General features: G+C 35.1%; 1 protein-coding gene across 4 annotated transcripts in view; it reads left to right on the plus strand.

Annotated features, from left to right (window-relative positions):
- CAMSAP2 (calmodulin regulated spectrin associated protein family member 2) overlaps positions 1–25968 on the plus strand; it is a 90951-nt gene that overhangs the window by 26105 nt on the left and 38878 nt on the right. For all 4 annotated transcript variants that reach the window (XM_052802205.1, XM_052802206.1, XM_052802207.1 and 1 more), the window contains exons 3-4: positions 19323–19484; positions 20154–20237. In XM_052802205.1, the coding sequence (XP_052658165.1) occupies positions 19323–19484; positions 20154–20237 (246 nt within the window). The remainder of the gene's footprint in view (positions 1–19322; positions 19485–20153; positions 20238–25968) is intronic.

The raw sequence follows: 25968 nt of genomic DNA on the forward strand, positions 1-25968 counted from the left end.
GAAGGCAAGACCTTCCATTTCAATGTGGCTTATTTGATTCTCTTCTTACCCTCCCAAATTTAGAGGGAGAACTGATTGCTCTACTCTGATTCAGCTTCTTCCTTAGCTACCTTTCCCACAAATTTTGCATTCTCTTCAAACCTAATCAGTGATGAGTTTTTCTTTCAGGCTATTGGTAAAAACAGTAAGAGATGGTGAGCTAATAACTCATCCCTGTGGTGTTTCTTGGAAAATGCACCTATTCATTGCTGATTCTGTGCTCAGAGTTGCATTTTCAGTTTAGTCGACCACATTATAAATGAGTTTAATGTATCCAGCATTAAAAATTCTATTTAATCAGAATGTATTAGTATCGAGTTAGATGCCTTGCACTCATAATGACAGTCTTACACTTTTCAGTTAGATTTATAAGATAATTTTAAGAGGCTTGTGTTATATAAGTTCATGTTTTAATTAGGATTATATTTTATTATCTTTTTTTATAAATCCAGCTGCTTGTTGACTCTGAAATTATTTTGCATGAGATCAGAAGAAGGATGTGGGGCCTTTAAAATTATTCGTACTGTCGGCTCAACCCCCCCCCCCCCCCCCCCAAAAAAAAAAACAACCACAAAAAACCCCCCACAAACCATTGTTTCATTTCTTCTAGCCTTTTGGAATGTCCCCAGTGTTTTTAGAGTTACGGAAAGAATAGCTTAATATGTACAGAGAGCTCCTCTAAATCTTTTCTAATTTTTAAAATATATTTTTTCTTTATTTATTTGCTGTAGACTCTGGGGTGAAGATGTAGGTTATGCGTGAAATTGGCAGACTTGCAGATAATCCAAAGGCTATCAATAATTAATATACTTTTTAGAAGGCAGAACTTCAGTGAAAAAAGTGAAAGATACTAGTATCAGCTTGCAGGTCACCATCTATACTCAAAGTAGGTTGAGATGTTTCTCTGTAGGCCATTATTTCTTATCCTTAAACACAATGAGTGTCCTCAGTCATAAAAGAAATGAGCTACTGCCTGTCTGTTTAGGGCTGAAACCTTGGACAGCAGCACAAAAGAATACCAGCACTCATTGCCATTTAAAAAGGTACTGCATTCACTGGAGTGATAATTGCATGTCTCTCCTGCCAGTTATATCACTTTTTCTTGTCTGAAGCTCTTGGTTCATCATTATTTTTAGATAATATTCATCTTAGCTACCATCTTGATGACTAAATTAAAGTTAAAATCATGCAAGACTGTTTTCATATTATTTTAAAATAAATTTTTTTACTGTATCGTCCCTTATGTTGTCTTATCCAAACTGTAGTTTTCTAGATTATTTTTTTTTCCTGCTAGTTATTTTATCTGGAAAAATACCATTCTTCCAGTATAACCACTGACTAAATTTGCCTTTAAGTTTTCCTGAAGGCATACACTACTGATTTCTTGTTCTTTGTATTGCTTCTGTACCTTTGCCAACCCTTCTTTGAAAAGAATTTAAAATATGATCTAAATTTACAAGTTTAATCCTAGTCAAATGATATTTTGGTTTTGTCTTTTGTTCCATTTATGGATGGCCTATATCTATCTTGCACTGGGTATTTATTTTACAAATTCTTTCTTGTACAAGTTCTTACAAGCATATTGCAGATAGCTGCTGGACTAGAGGAAAGCAAGCCAAATTCACTCCTTTACCAAAGGAAAGACTGAAGTGCAGACCAAATAGCTATGGACTCTGATGAGCTTCCTTCCTGAGCCAGCACGTACTGAGGATAGGTCAAGAACACCCTCAGGATGTAGGTCTGGGGGAAAAATGGGAGAGATAAGAGGGCTCAGGATGGGAACTAGATCTTTCGGGAGACTTAGAGTGATGGCTGGGTGGGAGAAGTGAAATTACTCCTGAAACCAGAGCACACAGTCCATCAATCCACAAAGCTTTGTTATCATAGAGCAACTTAAGTTCTTTTCCAGTTTGCTCCCTTTTGTTACCAGAAGATAACCAGAGCCCAGTGCTTGGAGATGCTTCCTGAAAGTGCTTCAGTTATATTACCCAAAGGGCATCATCAATCTGTGACAACCCTGATAAAGCAGAGACCTCCAGATTGGTGTGTAGGCATGGTGTGACAAAGCCTGTTGCCAGGAATATCTTTTTCCAGAAGGATGATAAATTTTTTTCTCCCACAGCATAACTCCCACCTCTCCTCCTCTCTCTGCTTCTTGCAATGGCATAAATGTACATGGTACTTTACAGATTTAAAATAATACGTTGCTAATCTGTTGGCAGCTAGACATGCCATTATCTCTTACCTTATTGTTGTAATTTCTGGGGGCAAAATAATGGATTGTGGTTAAAACAGAAAAATACTAAAGAAACTTATGGATTATAATAATTGAACTTTTTAAATTTATTACTTAATGTTAGATTAGTTATACATTAAACTGATAACTGATACCAGTTACTCATATTACACTAAGTTCAAATGGAATTCAGTGATAAATGTTTAAGCAAAGGTTAGCTTTGAGAAGTAACAAGGTTAAAATGAAGTTCTGTGGTGCACAGCTCAGGGAAGTGCTTTCCTTTGAAAAGCATTGGTTGCTGTGCACTATATGAGGGGGAGGAAACCTTTTCTTATTTTCTTATTTTTTTTAATTGGCAAAGTACAGGACCTACAGAACCAGGAAATTGCTTTTCTTTACAAATTTGGCAGTTAAGTATCTTCAGGACTTTCTTTCATTGCAGTGCCAGCAGCATTGTAACATATGAGCGTCACAATTTGCTCTTCTCTAAGCCCTTTTCATTAGAATACCAGGTCTTTATGCAGGAAAGATTGATTGGAATTCTTCTAGTTACAGAATAACTGACACTTCCAAATGGGAATATTTGTTGAGAGTGTCAGAGGCTTTCAGAGAATTTAATCTTGAAGTATTGCTTGAGTAAAAGAAAAAAAAAAAAATCTTCAAGTGGGGAGTGAGTTGATTTTTTCACTAAACATTGTCTGAAGCCTGCAAATGTAATAAATACTGTCTCAGGTTGTACATTCTCCCTAAGAAAAAATAATGTTATGTAAATCTATAAAGATACTTGAATTACTTGAAAATATAAATGAATGTGTATCACGGATTTTACCTATATTTGACCTGAAATGGATATTACCAAACTTCTCAAGTAAGATCTACTATTAGAAGAACTAATTTAAAAATAACAACAGAATTGTACTTTGCCTGGCATTTTAATGTGACAAATATTTTAACAATTGTGCAAAGTTGTACAATGCATCTAGGCTTTAAAACTGCCACTCAATTTTCAGTTTAAAAGGCTACATGTTTTTATGTAGATAGTATTTACTAAAATGACATAACAGGTTATTTCCTTTTATGAACTTGTTCAGTTTTATTCCAACTGAAATTGATGATTAAGTTTTACTTCTTGCTTAAAATGTGTTTACAAATACTGTGACTACATGCTAATCACTGCTTTCTACAGTATTTTTAGCGGAAGAGATTTCCAAGAGCTTCATCTACAATTCTTAGATCTTGAGGCTATTCTTCCTTTATAACATCTATCCCACGTTTTCACTTGGTTTTTTTCTTCTTTCCATACCAAACTGTGACATTTTTCTTTGAAACAACTATTTCACCGTTAGGTGAATTTAGGTTATTTCTTTATCTAAAATCCATTTACATTTAATACAATATATAGTTAACACAAAAAAATACTGTCCAGTCAACTTACCCTTGCTGCTTTTGTCTCAGTCTTTGTGTGTGAGCTGCAAGGTTCAGGATGAGTTTTGTTTCAACATAATGATGACGATGTTGCATGTGATAGATGCTACTAGATATTAATTAGTGATTTGGCAAATATTTTAAGTAGGTTTCTCTTAGTTTTAGAATTTTTCAGAAGGTTATTTTTATAACTGTATTGAAATGACTGTTCCCTAATGTAATGGGGGGTAAAGGAGAAAAAATGGCTTAGGCTTTTCTCTAGAATTGATGTCACAAACTGATTATACAAAAAATTATACCCTTCCTTTCTCACATTTAAAAATCTTACCTGTTCCCTGTACATTGAAAGTAATCTAACTTGTTGGAGCCATCAAGGTATATGCACTTTGAGTGGAAGTTTATTTTATTCCTGTAATTATAAACATTAGTTTTGGTTATGAATTGTTTAACTTCTTTAAGTCCAGTATTCAGTCTCAAAGGTTAACTTTTGTACTTGCTGCTGTGAAAAAGCATGTCACAGTAGACTGTTACATGTTTACAGAAACTGCTTTTGCAATATTTTACATATTTCAGATGCCTTTTTAGAGGATGCAGTTAGCTGCATTTGCATAAGCAATTCGAACCTGATTATATATTGAAAGCTAAATGGTATTTTGAGGTGAAATTTGAAAGTTTAGTAGGTCACTTGTTTTTCCCTGGATTAGATTGTTGTAAATTTCAATATGCAGTAGATAGTGCTTAAGGTAGGGCTGCTTTCACATCAGTGAAATGTTTATTAAATTAATCAAATAGAGAATAAAATCTGGAGTCTGAATGAGAAGACTGTAAAATCAGGCCTATATATATTTATTTATTATTATTTATTTATTTTTGTGAAAGAATTGTTTGTCTTTATCTCATCAAGCAGCATGTTTTACCATAATTATATAGCAGTATATTTGCAAATATGAATACATTCACTACTATATCTTGGCAGTACATTCATTAGCAATAATTAATAGAGAGTTGAAATTGTTTCATCCAGTGTCTTGTTGAAATACCAAGGTGTAAAGGCAAGTTTTCAAAAGGTCTCAAGTTTATAAACAGCTGAACAAGACTTGTTAGGCAAATGTCTGGAACAGTAAACAACTGGTGTTTGTAATGATTGATTACTCTATAAAAATAATCTGTTTAAAAACAAACAATTTTTTTGATATGGACACCAGTATCTGTAAAAACGAAATTGGGCATATTATTTCTATACCTTACTGTGCACAAAAAAAGATAAAAAATTAGTGGCAATAAAGGTAAAAAAATTAGTGGCAATGCCAAATACTGGAAAGCTAGGAAGAGCCAGAGTGACGTTTTCATTTGTAGTTTTGGGACTCTGGCAAAAGTGTGATGTTAGTCTCTAAAAATGACAACCTGTCTCATTCATATCCCAAAGGGATAATGCTGTTTGAATAACTGATTCATTCTCACTGTTTAAGGCCTGTGGTGTTTCTTGGGGCTCTATAGTGCCTCTTTGCTTGCTTGGTATGTGTGCTTAAGTATCCAACATATAACTTGGAAAAGACTTTTTATCATGGCTCTTAAGTAATATGTCTCAAAATAGCAACTATTCAGTGTTTGAGGATGAATACAGTGAGCTGTATGTCCACATTAGGAATGATTTGAAAAAAATTACAAATGGCGTGTTTAGCTTTAATGCTGGTTAAATCTATTAAAATCTACTGTTTGAATGTTCTGTCAGGTTTTGATTATGCCTGGATGTAAGGAGAGGAAAGATGGTAAAGAAGTTCTTTTTTGAAATATATTCTTAACAGTAGATACTGTTAAGAATGGTAGGGGGAAGTCCTGTGTCAAAGAGGTACATGATAGTTCACTTTGTAGTCACGTTTCCCATAACGTAGAATGTATGACTGATAATACTGCAAAATGTTATAATTCAAATGGAAGTTACCTAAGAGAATGGCAGCATAAAGCAGCAATTATAATGAGTAACCTTTGTAATCTGGAGCAGTGAAGAGATGAGGCGAACAAATAAATCAAATATTCTGGAGAGTAACATCTGTTGTCTTATTCTGCTTTGAATTAGTATTTAATAACAACTTAAAAAAAAATCTGGGTAATTTTAGCACTTTCTTGTGATGTTTCCTGTAATTGTGATTACTATAAAAATGCTGCAAATGACAAATGTACCAAAGGACTGATTAACATCAAAATCTATATCACTTGGCATGCAAGTGTATGGTATTTGGGGAGTGGGTTTGTATTACTTAATGGCTGTAAGACTAATCAGTTTTGCCAGCTAAGGAAAAGTATAGGAACTAAGCAAATAAAAATTGTCACTGTTGTTTATAATAGTGTAAAATATTAAGAAATGAGAAAGCAACTGAGCAACCACAGTTCAGCTTACTGTTACACCTCCTATATGGTAATTAACATTATTAAGCAAATTGAAAATTATCTAAACTGTTTTAAAGTACATTTTAAAATACTGACAAGTTTTAATTTTTAATACAGATTAAGTTCTTCTGCCCAGTCTTTCATATCTATAACATGTACTGTAAGAATTTCCTTTGGCAAAATTGCTTGCTGACTTGGATTTATCATATGTTTTAGATGATTAGGTAGACACTGTAATGTATATTGCCTGTTACCTGTGACCAATAAGTGTGCTGTGATGTTTCTGCTTTAGTGAGAATTATGTACCAGCTTTTCTAATAGTGTCCATTCGATCTTGTACTATCACAATATTGATTTTTACTTTTTGAAATACTACAGATTGACCTGCCTATGCAGAAAGCCAGCTTTTTAGGTTTGGTAAAATTTTCCTTTGGGTATTTAGGTAACATAAGTTAAAGGTACTGCCTTCAATTCTGATACAATATACTTGAAGCCAGTGATTTTAAATTGTTTGCTAAAATGTCCAGTAATGTCTCACATATAGTTCAGACAAGTTTCTCAATAGTCGTCCTTTCCCATTTAAGGATTATGGGATTACAGAGTTTGGATGCTTGAAAAGAAAGAAGAGATGTCAGTCTACCTATAATTTTAATGAGAAGGAGGTATGGAAAAAAAACAAACAAACCACTAACAGACTTAAAACGCAGAGCAAAATAAGGCATTCAGAAATTAAAAAAAAAAATACTCAGGAAACAATTTCTACTTTTCTTTGCTTTATTTAGTCCAGTCAAAAAAACCGTCAATGAAGTTCTTGCAGCAGTACCTCTCCAGAGATTTTGGCCTGGCTTGATGTCATTCTTCTGCAGTCCTTACTATTCACACCACCTTATTCTGCAACTCTTCCAAACAAACCTGTTTTCAGTTCCTCCAAAGGTTCAGCATCCGAACTGCCCAGCAAAGGTTTTTGTTCTGTGGTTATACCCTTTTGACTGACAGAACAGTGTAGCTCATCAATCGAACTACCTGAATCTTGCCAGGAGTCACATGCTTTTAAACACACTACACTTACCTATCGTTTGCACGGGGCCTACGCTGATCCTTCCATGGCAGTATGTGGCACTGCTGATGGGACTTAATGTTTACAGCTGTTGGTCTCTGAATCTGTCATTTAAGGACAGCTATGAAATACTTTCCGTTCCTGTGCTTTGCCTCCCTTCATCTCCCCTCCTCTTCCCAGTTAACAAGGTGATTTAATAGTTGAGGTTCATATATGGGGATAATTCCTTTTGCCAAAGCAAAGATTTCATCATTATGCGAAGGGCTTGTGTGGTTTCTGGACAGCATGTGCTGACTTATCTTGTGCTTGTAGCAGAGGTTTCAAATAATATCATTGGTATTTACTGCTGTTCTTGGAAGCACAGCAAATACTTATGTTCTAGTAATCGCCATCTTAAGTCACTGAAATGTGTTATTTTGAAAATGAAAGGATAGGAGTTACCATTTTTCATGTTTCTGTATTGTGTTTTTCTGTTCAGCTGTTTTCGATTTTGTTTCATTTATCACTCTGCCCTCTTATTCAGCTTGTCTTAGTTGGGGAGAAAAGGAGGAGTGATATTGTGCCAAAGAAAATAGTTGTTTACCACAATGTGAATATGTTATTGCTGCAACTGACTTTACTGTTTTGAGAGCTACTAATTATGCAACACCTCCTGGAATAACATTATGAACCAAAAAGGCATGAGGAATGAGAACATGATCGTGTGTTTTGTTGTTTTACTCTTTAAATAGACTTACGAACTGAACTGGTGGTTATTTCATTACCAAAGGGAGGTGGAGCGATACTTTTCTGATTCATTTTCATGCCATAAAAAGTAGCAGTTCACAAACAGATACTTGTGAAGGATGGGAATGGGCATCGTTTTACCTTGGTTGCCAGTTAACTGAGAAGTAGTCTCTAGTTCACAACGGTCTCCTGTTCTATCTTAATTCTTTGGAAAAGAACATTCTAGTCTTTTCTATGTGTAGGCCACAAGCTAGTTACCCTTTTCATTTTTAGAAAGAAAGTTTTCTTGTAAAGAAAATGTACTTACTGAAGATGGTATCTCATCTATAACTATTTTTCATGCCTTTAAAGTAACTTTTAAGAAAAGCTTTAGTTACTATTTCATTGACTTTCCCATTTTTGTGAAAAGCTGATAGAAGGATAATCCATTGTCTTACTAGTACGCTGTTTAAATGCCAGATTATTTTCAAAGTGGAGTGATGGTTGACAACAGAAGTCTGTTGTAGGTATCGCATCTTCAGCACAACCCCTTTCTGTCTACCAATCTGCTCCTGTTGATCTGCAGTAGTTCCTGATACAGACATAGCCTCTATGGCCCTATGCTTGGCAGAAGCTTATAGTGATGGGGACTACAACCAGATGTCCTGCAAAAATATACAGCAGTGGATTAAGTGGACATCCCTCGGTGCATGTAATCTATTAAAAAAGTATTGGTACAGCAGGATCTCTGCGAAGACACGCAAATTGCTCTTTCTTAGGTATAAATTATATACCTGAGTCCAGAGTTAGTTGTGAAGATGAAAAAACAGATCATAAAGTTTATAGTAAAATAATTGTTCTATGCCTGCGTGTGCATATGTATAAGTCTTTCTCTGAAGAAGCCCTACTTTACTTTAGAGGTTCAAGATCTGTCTTAAAGCTTGGTGTTTAGTCCAGATTAACCAAACAAGTGGAAAGACTTTTGAATGTGTTTATCAAAACAACCATAATGCACCTTTCCTACTTGGGCTATAACATCGCTGTGGACCATGTCCTTGTTTAGCAGCCACTGTTGTGGCTGGCCTGTCACAATCCTTTAATAAGTAGATGAAAAAATGTTGGTCAGCTGTCTGATTTAGTAATGCTATTAGTCAGCAGCTTGTCACTTACAAGGTTTTACTACATTAACAGCCATAGAGAAACAGGTTTCTTGTGATCAGTATAATTTTCTGTGTCTCTTAATGTCTTTTATGCTGCTGATAGAGTTCATTGAAGTAGGAGATGGGGAAATTTCTTTTGACCTTGGCTGTTACTTTAGAAGAAAATGTTTGATGAGGTCTATTTCCCTCTCATGTCTTACTGTGCTGTGTTATGGTCTATAAATGTGATATTCCTATAAACCTTTGAGGAAAGGGTCAAATAACTCCTATTCTTAATGTATTTGCCATTATAGTAATGAGTGTGATGACCTTATTCCTCTGCCCTTTTTATGGTTGATAAAGAAACAGCAAGGAAATTATCAGGAGCTTGTTCATATGCAAATGCAGGAAGATTTCGTATTATGTTTTTATATAAAAATTGAAGCTAGTTTTCCTCTTTTTGAAGATAGTATGTTGAAATGACCAGATGTAATGTTTTGGTTTCTTTAGCCAATATTTTCCTAGATCAACAAAGCTAAGCCTAAGAAAGATTCTCATGTTTGTGTCCTAAAAATAGACTTTTATACATCAGTTTAACAAAAATCACAGAAACATTTCGTAGGTTCTTGAACAGCAGCTTTATAAAAATATGGTGATATTTGACATGTGACAGAACAAAGTTGTCCCTAGGTCTTAGATGCTTACATGTCAGAGGCATTGGCTTTAACACTAGATTTTTTTTGTTTTATCTAAGATGCTAGAAGGTACGCATTTCCCCAACAGATGATAAAAATACAAATTTGGACCAGGAAGGATGGTCACCTCTCAAAAATGAAGATGAGTTTTGCAACAAAAATCCACATCTCTTGTTTATAATTAAAAGTTGTTCTTAAAATGCCTTCCCTGAGTAATTTAGGTCTGTATTTCCAGTGTTGTACTTTGCCAAGAATCTCACACGAGTTCCAGCTGGGAGGCACATTTCCTCAGGAAATTGAGTAGAATGTAGGAGTTAAAAATCTTACCCTGGAAAGCCAGTCCCAGAACTGTGCAGATGCAGCTCTCTCATCACAATGTTAGTAAATGAAACATTAAAAGATGACATGTAAAGGTATATATAGAAAAGCAGAAGGAAAACTATATGGAGCCGCTTCAGTTGAAAACGTAGGAATGTTTTATATGGGCTCTTTGTGCAAAAATTCATGCTTGTTTCCCCTGTTTGAAAGGTAGCATCCTGTTTGTTTTCAATTTCTCACACCATCCTGTAACAACTTAGGTTTTATGTGGTAGGCTGAATTACGCTGGATTAAAGTATGCATCTTTTTACATTTTTATTGAAGGTATTCTGGATTTATTTTGTAATGGAGCAGCATGGCAGTGTTCAGCTGGGCTTTGGATGAGTTGCAGGTTTTTTGGCAACAATCCTGGAATTCAGTTGGAGATTTCCATTGATAATTTGGCCCTACTTTGATCCTTTTTTGGTTTGAGAAATGAAGGAACCACAGCTAACTTCGTCCTTCTTCTTGTGGGAAAGCAGTGTTCTGTGTTTACCTTTAAGAAAAAAAAAGCTTGATATAAATATAGTGAGAGCTCAGTATTTGAAGCAAATGAGAGCTACAGAGACTTTCTCTACATTTTAGTTTAGCCATATATTTACCATGAGGCTGGGATTTTGTATTGAGAAGGATACCAGCTAACTCTAACATGATGGAAGACATTAGGTGGTTGCCTAAAGCAGTTGTAGATTATTCATCCTTGTTGATATTAAAAATTTGACTGGAGAAGTCCTTGGGAAACCTGAGCTAGTTGGACCTGCTTTGGGAAGGGGGTTGGTCTAAGTTTTTTTTCTAAGTTTCGAAGTTCTTTCTTTCAAATACTATTTGAGTTCTTCTCCAGCAAATTGTAGAAAATGAGAAACTTCTTATATTCTATCTCAAACTGAGACTCATCCTAAATTGCAATGAGTAATCAACCTTCCAATCTGTGTCAAACATAGTAATTGAACAAACAGTATACTGTACTATTCATCACTAATTAAAGCATCATTTTTTTCTCACTCTCATTAGTACTGTGTGTGGAAGAGCTCATTATTAGAACTTAGCTCATCAGAACCCACAGCCACTGGGCAGTAGAAGGAGATGTGTTAAATGTTGAAAATTATGTAAAATTTCATCCTCTGTATTCCTTTAGGCAAAATCTTAATAAATCATTGTTGTAATATCAAGTTAACAGCATGACTTCTACCAGATGGGTCTTTTACATTCATTCAATGCTTTAAGCCTTATAAGGATTGTCAGATAAAGTGTGAGAGTAAGTAACTAGTTTTGTATTAAGAAAAAGGCAAAACAGAAATGTATGTTAGTTAGAGAGCATGTTGTATCAGTTACCTGAGCAACAAAAGCTGCCATTCAGAAATGGCTATCAATGTTTAACTGTGAAAAGGATTAACTAGAAGTCTGTGTTGCAATGTTTCAAAACTAGTCTGTTCTGATAACATAGTGAGCAGTGGCTCTGAGTGGCTTTGTAAGTGGGACTTCTAGCATGCTGTGGCACAGTGCCAGACTAAGTCACGCACTGGAGAAGATGTGCCTCTGTTTCCTCTTCCACTCTCATCTCCATGAATTAGTACTCCAGTCCTACATACATGTTTGTTTTGGGACCTCAGCCTCTTTTCTCTCTTTCTAACTTCCTCTCTTAAAGCACATCACCCAAACATGAACTCTTCACCCCAAATTCTGTAGCAGCCCAGCTTGTCTTGTCACTGCTCCTGCATTTTCATGAGGAAGTGGTAGTTCTCTAGCGCTCCTAAGGCTGTGTTCCTTCAGCAAATGTTCTGAGATGAACAGGCTTGGATACTTCCCAGTGATAACTGCCTTTGAAGGCATTTTAGCTGAGCTACCAGGGAAGTTAAATCACTGCTTTTAATGTCATTACTATGCAGGTATGAGTGAGTCAGGAAGAAGGAACTACTTTGTATTTATATATGGGTATAGTTGGTTTATAACCGAAGCCCTGTTTCTCTTTTTCCCACTCCTGTATTCAAAGATTGATGGGGATAGTTGTGACAGAAGAAATTCAGATGGCATTTTATATAATTACTGCTTGTTCTTGATTTAAATGTCCAGAGCATAAGAGAAAGGAGACTGCGCATATGTAACAAAATATCCAGAGCATAAGAGCAAGGAGACAGTGCACATATGTAACAGAATATAAGTTTTTGTAAGAGATTTTTGTTTCTGGTTTATCTGGACAGCATTTTACAGCGTGATCTAGGAAAATCCTTAGTTATCTGCAAACACAAAATATTCTGGGAAATTTGAGGCTGGTGCTGTTTATTCATCTAAATGTGTATAGCTATCTTGTTATCAGTTATCTTGCGTTAATTTGTCATTTTAGTTTAACCTATCCAACTACAGATGTTTTATTTTTGAAACATGGAGTACTTGACATAAAGGCAGTGAAGTGCCTTTGTGGTTTTTACCATTAGGCACCTGATTCTTCCAGTAAATAGGCTACAGGCAACTTATGGAGTAATTGCTAAGTATATTAGGAAAAAAAAAAAATCAAAGTAGATAGTGTGAAACTATAAAATATGACAAAAATAATGTGATGAGCACCACTTGCTAGTTCTTGATGCCAGTGCATGTTGTGCAGGTATCTTGTTTCACTATGACCTGGAGTGGGACGAGGTCTCACTTGGTTAAGTGATTCAGAAAGAATCTGGGAATCTTTAAGTATTTAGTTAGGCTTAAGTTAATAGATCAAATCATTAAATTCCTGAACAAGCATAATGAGGAAATCTCAGGTAGAAGAACTTAGAAGTGCTATCAAAATGCTTAACTCAGCAAGTATCTGTACTTAACAAATCCTTTTTTTAGAAGTGAATTACATTTCCTATATAGTCAGTCAAATAATGATGTTTTATATATATTCATATAGTTGACTACTAAATTTAAAAAGTTAACCAAATACAGAAGGTTATGATAAATATTGAAAGTAAAAACCATTCCCTCTACCTTGCAGAACCTGCTATGATGTGTTTAGCATGACTCAGTAATGCCTGTTCTTGCTGAACAAGCATCTTATCAGAGTCAAGCGCTTGTTCTTCATGAAAATGCAGTGAGGAGGTAATTCGACACGATCATTCCGTTGCAGGACAAGAATAACTAGACAACTGGGGTTATGTCAGAATTGTGCTAGGCATAAGTACCGTGTGAGGCTAGAGAAGAACTGGGTCCAAAAATCATCAAACGGGGCAGAACTGACTACTTCAGACTGCTCCATTTTGTTGATTGAAATACTTTAAAACTGTTGTTTCCTTTGTAGTATCAGAATTCTCTTCATTTTACTTTATGAATGTTGGTGAAATGAAGCAATAGCTTTGAAGTTTCTAATAGAGTTATTGCCTATTGGCTCTGCTCATAAATTCCTTCCTCACCTCTGGTGGTATCGAGCCTTGGCCTGTGCTTTCCGTGAGCCGGAATTCTGCGATTTTCCACTCTTAGTTGAGACTTGGAATTTAGGTGGTATCTCATTATGATAGCAGATTCATTTGAGACTTGGATTATCTAGGGGAGGGTCTTTGGGAAAGGGTGGCTGGGGGCTAAAGCTACTCAGCTTCCTCAAACTGCATTGTTCACAGAATCTGCAAGAAAGCCGGATTCAGAGAAGTTGGTTAGCATGGTACAGAAGGAGATCCTCACAGTGCTCTAGGCACACTTTTTTGCTGCAGTTGTCATCTATGTTTAATCCCTTGCTTGCCTGCTGATCCTGTCTTTCTTTTACTCTGCGTATCAGCAACTCTGTTTTTACCTGTCTTTGCTCCTTAAGTACGTGTCCTATAATGGTTATTCCATGTGATCGATACCTTCTAGCAGTTATGAATTCAGTGACTGTTTTTGTGGGGATGACTCTCTCTCAGTTATTCTCTTTCTTGCTTTGTTTTTTTCTAGTTATCTTTGCTCTGTCTTGATAACAATCAATCCGTGGGTAATAATTGTACAAGGAAATGTAACATTGAATTAAGAACTAGTATATACTGGCAGAACATTAATGGGAGTTTCAGTTTTAATTTAAGAAATGTTACTTACAATTAGCATTAATAGATCAGTTATTTTTAGGAATACACGGAACATATAATATGTTTGGAATCTTAGTGCTTACTTGTATGTAATATCTTCAGAGTAAGGTTCATCAAGCCCATAGAATTTAATCTGTACCTTACTGTTAACTGAAGTATCTGGCTCAAGTTACTGTTTCTTACTGTATTGTGAGAAGTATCTGGATCCAACACATGTTTTCAGCAGGTAGAAACAGTTGGTTGCATGCATTACTATTGATACAAAGGTGATACAAATATTCTCTCAGCTAATTGTAGAGAGCTGATCTCTTCTATTCTTTGCTCAAGAGCTTGGTCCGGTGTAGGCAAAATCTTTAGGGAATTTAGCTATAAATATATGTGTTTATTGTGCAAGTGAGAACTATAGTTTGAAGATTTTTTTTTTTCAAAATATGACCAAATTCCTTCACAAAATTCTTGAAAAAAAATTCTTGAAGCACGACCAACTTCAATAAGAACAGAAATACATATTCCTGTTTACAAAAGCCGTATTCTGTCAAAGATCAAATCTCTTCTCCAAAGCATAGTGAGACAGGGGACTCTTTCTTTCAATAAGACTCAAGAAAAGAGTATTTATTTATTTTAGCATGAGGATAACAATTTTATCCTCTGTTTTCTTTCTGTCCCTTTCTTCAAGCAGCATAGTGGGAAATGGTTTTGTATATGATTTTCCTAAAGGGGCAGGTCAAAAGAGAACTCCTGACTTGAATATCATTTAATGGAATATGAGAAATATCCTTAGTATTAGATAATAATATGAGTTGTCTATAACACGTGGTATTTATCCATGAGTATCTGTGTGTACAGTATCATATACATCTTTTGCTTAGTACACTTTTTAACGAAGTTGTTTGCAGTTTTCCAAAGGAGGTGGAGCTCCATAATCAAAGATTAGGCAGACAGAGAAAGCATTAGCAGTCATGCTCAGAATACTTTTTCTTCTACAGTTCAGTAAGCTTCTTACTGAACTATGCAGCAGTAGAAAATAAAGCTGTGGAACCTACATTACAGGGCAGAAACTAACTAGTAATTACCTGAGATTGTAAAGATTATTGAGTTAAAACTCTTGTGTTCTGTGCAGGGTATAGCTGGGAAAGACAAAACTGTGTTTGTGTCTTAGAAAATAAAATACCTCTAAGAATCCAGCCTTCTGTATTTTTTTAATATTTTGTAGTGTGCCATCTAAGACTTCAGTACTTTGCACCATTGTAGTGAAATGAAAGAATGAAGTTTTTTTTTAATTGGCTTAAACCAAACCTCTGCATAACAGTTTTGTGATAAAAGTGTATTACTTCCTGTGTTGTACACTGCTGCTTTGTTGATCTTGATTATTTTTTAAAGATCTTTCTGTAATGGTTTTGTATTCTACTCTGTAATTCTATGTGTTACTGATTATTTTTTTATTATTATTATTTCTTCTGAAGAAATGTTTTTTTCAAAATCATTTGTCCTTACTCAAATATGCTGCAGTTCTTCTGGATTTGCTGACATCTTGAAGGAAGTAGCAGCATTTAGAGTACCGTCTCGGTACCAGTCATCAGCAGCTCCTCGGGAGTTCCTTCAGGCATTGTGTTACAGGCTTGTCCAGAGAAAAGACATTGCTGAGCAGCTGATCCTAGTTTCTGCCTGGCTCAGAATGCTGTCTATATTTCCCCCTCAGATATGAAAGGTTGCTTCCTTGTGTCATAATTCAGTCATAATGGCGGATCCAACTACTAAAAGTGACTTTCCCCTCTTGCTTTTTTAGCTGTACCTAAAATATGATGTTCAGTGAGAGATGTACAAAAAAATGGAACTTTATTTACTATTAGTAGAAGTTTTTAAGAATTGTTTTTTAGAGACCGTCAGCAGTTATGCTGATAAACCCTGTATTTAGAGCAGTAGGATACTATTTTTGTAGTGCAGTTTTTAATTTAGTCTTTCTTGTTGAGCATAGTGAATTAAAAGATGTAAAAGAATGCAGCTTGTCTGACACTTTCCAGAATAAGTGGGAAAAAAGCCATTAGAGAGGTATGTGGAATTAAATGGTTTTCTCTTCCTTTCTGTACCCCCTTTTTTAAAAAGAACAAAACAAATACTTTAGGTATAAGTTATCTTATGTGCTTATTTGGTTGCTTGCAATTTTCTGGGGGAAAAATCCATAGATGTTAATAGTTTTAAATATTTTTTTTTAGTGAAGAAATTATTTATAAAATAAAGTTGATTTTTTGCTAACTGGGAAAAATAGCAGTTTTCTAGTTTGTTTCTCACGATAAGAGATGCAAGTTGACTTGAATTCCTCTTTTTATTATTTAGTATGTTTTAAAAAAAATCTCCTTTTTAGTGTCCGACCTGGATTATAAAGAAAATAATTTGGAGTCACTTTTGAGACTCTGAAGACACTTGTATTTGATAGCTTATATAAAATAGAGTTGTGATATGGGTCCAGTCAGTGTGGGTAAAAGCTTATTACACTTGGTTGTGATAGTACAGAGTATTATCTAAGGTCATCCCTTTCATTGTTCCCTCTGTTTGCTTAAGTAGTTTGCAGTTCATTAATAATTTGCTAGAAATGTTGAAAATGTGACTCAGCTAGCTAGTTTTAAATAATTTAGTTTTCCTTAATGTATTTATAATGTATTAAGCATATTGGCAGTTCTAGCAACACTTTTGTGGCTTTCTCTGTCCACTGGCAATCCACTTCATAGGCATGATCAAGTTTTACGGAGAAACTGATGATCCCGCATGGGAGGCGAAAGCTCCTAAATTCCCTGTTGGAGAGTTGCCAGTGATTGCTTTGCTTTTCTTGCAGGCTGTTCTCAGAGCACAGGCACAGTAGCCATTGAACTAGTCATGGATCAACAGCTGGGGAAGATTCTGCTTCCAAACCTGCTTGGGGCTTCCTTGGTTGTCAGACCTCAACTGAAAGGCTGCGTCCTCCCTGCAGGCAGGGCATGAAAACAGTCCTCTTGTGCAGCAGGCAGTCTGAGCAGCTCTGGATCAGCACAGATGACTCTTAGCACAGCTCTAGCGGTAGCACTCCACATGAGGGCTCTCTTATGTCTGGCTGGAAAATGTGTTTTGTGCACTACCTCCTCTTAAAAAGCAAATCCAGCATTTTCTTGCTCTTTTAATACCTCCATTCCATTTTCGGAGGGGGGGTGTCTGGAAATGGTACAAGGTTTTAACCCAGGTGCCATTCAGACTAGGCAACAAAGATATAGCAAGGAAAGACCATTAGAGCAATGACTCCTGGATGTCAGAGACAATCCAAGTCTTCTCATCTTCTTTCCCATTATGCATTTGCTGAACTACCCTTCTGCAATCTGAGCTGGAAGCTCCTGCAGAACAGCATGGATTTGTATGGATGACCCAGGCTCTGCAATCCCTCACAAGGTTTTGGGACTTTAGTAGTAGTTAATGTGATACTATGTCCAAACTCCTCCTGTGTGCTGCATTGCTGGGCCAACAAAGGAGTGTTTATATCTACGTATAGAAATGCTGTATTTCACACTGGAGTGCAGCTTCCTCAGGAGGCTGGTCATGGGCAATATGCTTTGTCTTTCCTTCTTAAATACTTTGGCTGGCAAGAATTCAGCTCCCTAGCTCTTTCCTTCATTCACACCTAAGAGCTTGTATCAGTAGTTGTCCACTGAAGGTCTGTAAATAAATTCATAAGGCAGATGAATATGGTGAAAGGAGTTAATTCTGAATAAGTCAATCAATGGTGGCAGGAGTAAAGAGGTGCTGGTTCCTAGCCTAGCTGCACTACTTGTGCTAGGAGCATCATGGAGTACGTGGCAGAGGGGCTCTAGGGTCACATCCAGACTCCAAAGAGAACAAGCTTGTCCCAGGAAGGTTGGCTGTCAGGAACAGTTTGTGAATGTCTTTAGAAGATAAAGTAAGTATAGCTTGCCTTTTTTTTTTTTGTTAAACAAAGCAACTTAACTGTATTCAAATAAAATGGGTATGTGCTGCTGCTTGCTTCTGAGGGCAGCATCATCACTTTCATTGGTGATACACTAAGGGCAGCACAGAGTCTGGATCTGTTCCCTCTTTATCCTGCCGAGAATTCTGGAATAAATGATGTGCATGTATGACCTTTAACTATCATGATTAGATAGCATATTGCTGTGTGACTCATATTGTTCATTGCTGTTGCCATGGTTGTTATAGCTACCTTGAGATGTTTACATGAATATTTTTGTATAGAATTGAACCGATGGTGTTAACAAGTGTTTGGAATCTTTGTTTGCATCATGAGCTGTGTTTAAAGGCAATGTTTTAAAAAATACTGTCTTTGGAATTTGTTCTGGTTCATGGGAAATGCTGCTTAATACTTAGAAAGCTGTTGGTGTTCTTACCATGAAGCAGAAACAAATCTGTTTAGCTGTAGGCACTGCCTCTGCAAACTGCTATCATTTTTTTATTCAGTCACAAGAATCTAATGTAAATCCTGGCTGTCATCCTCTTTTTTTTATGTTGGGGGGGTGTGTGTGTGTGTTTGGTTTTAATTATTACAAACTGAAATAGCCATTGTCTTTCAATACATAACACCACCAGGAGAAACATACCTCCACTTTTAACAGAAGCTGTATTTTATTTATCAGTATATGCTTATTTTAAACCTAGTTGCACATATATAGCTGCATCTGCATAAGATAATTAGTTTACTAGAACAAAAATAAATATTTCTATCTTGTTGGTTTTTTACTTAAGATTAGTGTCATCTTCCTGGATTATGACTTTAAAAATAGATAAACTTCCACTTATTAATGCAGCATTTTCATGATGATGAAGGTTGTTTACCAGGCAGTCTCAACTTTTATTTCCAGTACAAATAACACTGATCAGGCAGGGGTTTTTGTTTTTGCTAGGGTGACAAAGTTAAAAGATCTCTTTTAGCTCTGTTAAAAGTGATGTAATGTTTGAATCATTAAAATTGCTTATTGTTTCCATTTTCAGGTCTTTATTTTTGGTGTTAGTTTTGTTACAGAAGTTACTTTAATCTGCAATAAACTTTTTTTTAATTAATGTCCTTGTGCTTTGTATTGCGTTCTCAAATCTGTTATGTGTGGTTTTTCTTCATCTGTCTTTCATTCAAAAACTAACAACCAGACAGAAAACTTGTAGCATTTACAGTTTTGGTCTCTGCATGTATGTGGCTATGTTCAGAAATGATACATAAGTGCTCTTTTGATGTGTAAACTAATTAGGTATTGCTGCTTCCCTTTGTAGAGTGCTCACTTGGCCATGATCGATACTCTTATGATGGCATATACTGTAGAGATGGTCAGTGTTGAGAAGGTGATTGCATGCACTCAGCAGTATTCGTCCTTCTTCCAAGCTACAGATCTACCTTATGACATCGAAGATGCTGTCATGTACTGGATAAACAAGGTATGAGTACTGGAAAAGCAAGCTGTGATTTTCTTTGTAGTCTATATGATTTGATTAAAGATTGGTGGGTAGGATACATATGTATGTAAGTATATCAAAACTGTGTCTGATACAGCTTGTTCCTTTATCTGCTGTGTATGGATAATAAAATGCAAAGTTTGCAGAAATAAGCTAAACATGTTATGTGAACCAAATAAATGGGAAGTCTAAATAAAATACTATAATAACATTACATATGACATGTCATGTTGAGTTGCCGTGACAGCTGCTCGAGGGTCTCTTTTTGGCTCTCTAAGAGTTGTCATCTTCCTGTGTAATTTATCATGATTTAAAACCAAGGTATTCTGTTTGTATCTGAATACATCTTGCTTGGTGATTTACCTTCACTGCATAATCAAATCAAGTAACAAGGATACACTGTTAATCAAATGTCGTTGAGCATAATAATAAGGGGCAGGTTAGTTTGTACAATGTAAAGCTAACAACTAGTGAGCCCAGACTGCATCTGAAATGGACATTTGCTGATTATGCTTGATGGCTATAGTCTGAAATATTTGTTTAATCTTTTCAGTTAACTCGGTGGTAGTGATTTATACACCTTTTGAAAACTTAGAATTTCTATGACTTGTTTCATAGAACAGACCACTGAAGAAACTATTTTGTCCCTAGGTAAATGAACATTTGAAAGACATAATGGAACAGGAACAAAAACTAAAAGAGCATCACAGTGCAGAATCTGCAGGAGGTCAAAAGGTAGGTGTAGGAGTTAAAATATTTTAAACAAGAATAAGCATTTATCTGTAAGCAAAAACTACTTGCATATAGTATGTATAGGTAAATATACATTTGCAGACATTGAACTTTTAACTGCTTTTTAAAGAAAGCAAACTTTTACTATGCACTCATTTTGTAATTTCTTTTATCGTTTCCATGAAAATATCCATTTAAATGTAACACTAATAGAGTTGCACTTTTTATTCCCCATTGTCCTTTTTGACAAATAAATCTTTCATAGGGAAACATCTGTTATGTTAGTCCTAAGGAATTTATTAAGATTAATGAATACTTTCAAATGAATTAAAACTATAGTCAGATCTGATATGAAAAAGACCACCACATTTTTATTCATGATTTTTAATGTTTTTTCCTTGTGAATTGCATGCATCTCAAAAGAGAAATCTATATGTGGCATCATGAGAAGCATTGCTCTGGCTATGATCCAAAATACCAGTTGATTACAGGTTTTATTATATATACAATAAAAACAGATTACATTTGATTCCTTTCCTAACAGGATTTTTTTTCCTTTTGTTTGAGCAGCTCAGTTAATTAAGTAGCACTATACCCACCAAGATACGGAAGGGTAGCATTCACTTCCAGAGTATGTAAAACTGCTTGCTTCAGAATGAGATCACTTATCCTATTGTGATATAATTATTATTGGGGAATTGGTAATCGGTTTGAACACTCTTTGGTATTATCCCTGCATTTGAAAGCAGAGCAGATTTCTTAGCTACTGCAAGGCTGTAATCCTTCAGTACCCTTCCTGGTCTGTTTTCATGTGAGCAGCTGTCTCCCTTTCAATGCTACTCTGAAGCAGCTGAGGGTTACCTGGCAAGATTAGAAGTTCAGTTTCAAAAAGCATGAATGCAATGTATGTCCTTGCACTTGTGGTTTCTTTTTAAATGTAAGGAATGATGAAGGCTAATTAGTAAATATGTGACTCAGCAAAAGAAAATGGTATTTTTTACAGTAGTAGTGTGACCCTGATGCATATATCCTGATATGGAAAATTTAATCTGTGTTCAATAGTGGTAATAGCACAGAAATCTGGAGAATAAGATGTCCTTGACAAGTTCATTTCTCAAATTTAGATAAAACATAGTAAACGGGGCAGGGAGATAACCTGTGATCCTCTGTCCTCTAGTGATTTTTCTTTTTCCTGAAAATAATAATAGGAAGTTTTGTGTGGTTTTTTTAGGTCACTCTGAAAGATGAGAATAATTTTTAAAATCCAAAGTGCATGAGAGTCTTAATGTGGTAAACAAAGTTAGAGAACATTAGTATCAGAGCAATGCCATAAAATTATCTGTATTTGTGAAAATTCAGTAATATTTATTTTCACTTATAGTTTGCATTTTATATTGGGAATAGCAAGATAAAATTTTTAGTTTATAATTAATCTTTAATGTCAGCATTCTTGAATCAACTGTTGAAAGACTTGTATAGTCTGTAACTCTGATACCCTAAATGGACCCCATGGAATAAAACTTTTACATAAAAATGGTGTATGCATTTGTGGTGTTTTTTGTATGAATTGTGAAGCTATAACACAGAGCCCTGCTCTATTGGCCAGTGTACAAATGCATTTGCAAAACAGCCAGCCAAATCATGCTACAGTTGCTATATCACGGAAAACTTTGTAATTAAGGCCTTTTCTTGTATACACTGAATTTTAATACTATTATCCCAGGTACATGTTATGTTATTTGCCTCAGTGTGGGATTCAGCTGCATAAATTACATTGTCAAGTAAGGTATTCTATGCCAGGGCATTGAATTAGCATAAAATCTGAGCATGGGCAAAACCTCAGGCTCCAGTTGTGACCCCTAGATGTCTCTTCTGACAGTAAATTTATTGCGGATTACGGTTTATAAAAAAAAAAAAACTATTAGAAAGTTAGCCATCCTTCACATTTAAGTACATGAGAAAAATAAGGATAAAACTACCTTGATAATGAGTCAAAATATCATTTGAACATTAAAGTTTCAGTAAATACAATGATAAAATGGAATCTGCTTCTAGAAAATAAATCTAGAATATGAAGTATTCAGTCAACTCTATTTTGAAGTATTTAAGGAATTTGAATTACTGAACTTGTTACTTTGCATGCAGGAAGACAGCAACATATTTTCAACTGATTCAGATTATTTAACTTCAGGTTTTCTTTGAGAAACACTGGTCTGTTCAACTGATGGCTAATTTACTACTCTGAAGTCTCAGCCATTCTTTTTGTTGTATGCCTCACAATATTTCCCAAATTTCCACTTACTTTTGCTAAAGCTAATGGTGATTGCACACATGCAAGCATCTGAGATTTAGAAGCACATTAAACACTATAACCAAAACCTGTATTTCTTGACTGCGGATCATACTGAATACTAGCTTTTCAAAGAAAACTATAATGCAGGTCCATTGGATGGATCAATTGTATCAAATAAGTTGGTCAGAGTTTCTAACACGAGCTTCTGTTAAATTATGATGTGGTGCCTGTCAAGCATTTTCTAGTATTTATTTCCAGATATCCAGGTGTTTTACCCAGATTATCTGTCTCCATATTGCATCAGTCCATGCATTCCTCTTTTTATAGCACAGAATCAGTGACATGTCCTGTTACTTTATGGCATTGACCCTACCTCATATCTCTCAGCAAAGCTGTGAAATATCTGTAGCTAAATTCCTATACCAAGTTTGGGTATTGCTGAAATATGTATATAACTTTTATCTGAATACTAATTAGTGTGATTTTCTTTTTTTTTTTTTCTTTTTTCTCCATTTCATGCTATGCCTGGGTTTAGTTATTAGTTTCAGTAGATTTTCTTAAATTAAAAAAAGGTGGGAGGGGATTGAATTCTGCTTTTGTATTAACTAAAGGAATATTATTACATTGTTTTCCATTTTTATGGGCAAATTAAATTATGCTTCTATATGTTTATTAAGTATAGCATTTTCTGTGCTCATATTATAGTCGTGGCTTAATTCTCAGTGTCTGAATTCAATTGTTTTATTTTCTTTCTTTGATGTTTTTAAACTCCTAACTGCTGCTTGTATTTGTAAATTTAGCATGAAGGGGAATTGGAATGTTTAATCGTGCTTCTATTCTGTCTTCCACCATCCTTTTCAGGTTGGGGCTCTGTTTTGTAATTTAGGTTCTTCGTATTACCAACACAGTTAGCAGTTCAAAAGGTGATGATTCCATTCTAAAATTTAAGAAACTTTGCAATCTACCTTCTGCACTAGCCAAACACCTATAGATATTTAAGTTTCAGAGTTTCTGAGGTGTGGTCAGGTTTTGAACCTCATCTAAATTTAAATTAAGAATACCTCTTCTGCTGATTTAGAGACGTGGCCAGACAAACCTGGGAAGAATAGATCATTCTAGTCATGAGCAAAAGCTTTTCTTTAGTTTTAATTTCTGGCCAAGAAGCAGCAAAGTTATGTACCTAAAAGTGAAACAAAGTTAATGAGTAGACTTGTTAATTATTTTATAATTTCTTACTGTGATAAATTCATAACTTTATCAATAGTGAAAAATAATCTCAACATAATCCTCAAGCCTGCCAAATTAATGCCTTACTATCTTGTTACAAATCTGTGGTGAACCTTTTTGCCATAAATAGTAAATCTCGACATTTCTAAAAATTGTAAGCATCATATACACAGATTAATAAATGATACAACTGATAAAATTTACCTGTTTTCTATTTCTGGATAGATAAAAACAGTATTAACAGATTATGAGATTGCTTTTGTTTTCCTTCACTTTCTTCTACTGCTAGCTTCCTGTAGAAGATAAGAGAGGAAGGAGTACGTATGATTTTTAGTTCCAGGTAGTCCTCTGTGGATCTTGATCAGCCGGTGATTTGTGGTAACCTCGTCTTTTTCTGGTAGAGTCTCCGCATCATCTTTCAGAATTGGGATTTCAAGTTTTGTAGTGAATAGCTTTGGTTTTCAGGCTTCTATTGAATAATATGTAGTGAATGTATGGTTGCACTGGTTAAACTACTGATTTTCAATGTAGTCAAAGCTTTCTCAAAAAAACTTTGTTTTTCCATCTGCTTTTGTGATTTAGACTGAATCAGTGTTAACAGATTTAAGCCAAATCAATGCAAATCCTATGAGAGAAACAAATGTGAGTATTCACCCATAGACCTAAATTCTTTAATTTTTTTTTTTAATTAAACAGTGCAACTTTTTGCTTGAAGGTAAAACACTAATGCCATAGTTCCACTTTCAATTTAATGTGTCATAAATCCACACTGCTAGCAAAAGCTAACCTGTCAAGAAAATAAGTTTGCAGCAGGATCAGCTTCTTGATCCAATTAATGCAATTAATGCACAGCTGCATGAACACAAATGATGGTGCAAGGAAGAGAGCAGAAACAAGTATTTAACGAATGGCATGACTACCATTTTGGCACCATAGGATGAATTTATACTGAGTTAAATTCATAGTCATGTTTAAAACTTTTTGTTAGGGGGGATTAAACAATCTTCTTGTAAAACTGTAGGCCCTTGACCTGAGGGACTGTTCTGTTCTTTTGGGTTTTGTTTAGTTTTGTGGTTGTTTTTATTTGTGTTTGGTTTGGGGTATTTTGTTTTATTTAGGGGTTGGGGGGGGGGGTTTGGTTGTTGGGTTTTTTTGGTGTGGTTTTTTTTTTTTGAAACATTGGGAGAAGTCAGTCAGGATTCTCTACTCAGTTTGGTTTTATAGTGACTGATTTTTAATAAGTTCCAGGGAAAAAAGTTTATTCCTGTTGACAGAAAGTGCCAATTCAACAGCTATTGAATTCCTATTATGTTGTCCAAGAGATTTCAGCTTTTGTTTATCTCTTTTCCTTAAGTGCCTTTACAAAGTACATATTTATAAATCTTACAGTAAGTTTGAATTTAAACTTGATTATCTTCAGTCTTTCAGACTCTTGAAGCATATTCATAGTAGTCTTAACCATAGTTTCAGCCAAGTGGACAAATAAAAATGTATATTGGATTGCTAGTTTTGAGTTCAGTGAACAGAGTTACAGAAAAATTATCTGACTTTAGTGTGCTTAGGATTAAGCTTTTAGGTCAAATTTTGTATTTGTAAAACTTTTTCTTTATAATTTGGTTTTGTGGTTTTTGATCATGTATGAGTTTAGAATTGTATGTATTGGTTCTGATAATTTCTCTGCCAGTAGCCAAAACTCCATGTACATTTCAGGTCATTGCACATCATGCAGCTGATGCTAATGTGATTTGTCATTGCAAAAATATAACTGCCTGCATCTCTTGTTGTTCTGAAAACTGTCATATGATTGTTTAAAAATATTGTTAAATGTTATAACTGTTTGGCTTTAAGTAACTAATGCAAACTTCACTGCAATTGGTTGTACTGTACTACAGTGTGTTTATACCTTTTTTTCATTGCTTTAGCTTCCCTGCTTCCCCATATGTGCTGCTGGAGTTCATTTTGATACTTGTGGTATCATGACTTCAAGTCTCAAATGAATTCTTCAGTCGGATTGCATATGTAGAGTACAATTAGATGTGTGAAAGCATTAAATAAAACTGCATTGATCTGACAATCTTACCTGTTCATGTGGGAAAATTATGATGTTGATCTACAAAGACTGCAGACATATTTCTCCAGTGTTATTTCTGCTAATTTGTTCAATACATGGAAGTTACAGTGCACTAATGCTTACCATTAAATTATAATTCACTG

Source organism: Harpia harpyja, chromosome 11 (assembly GCF_026419915.1).
Source record: "Harpia harpyja isolate bHarHar1 chromosome 11, bHarHar1 primary haplotype, whole genome shotgun sequence".
Lineage (NCBI taxonomy): Eukaryota > Metazoa > Chordata > Aves > Accipitriformes > Accipitridae > Harpia > Harpia harpyja.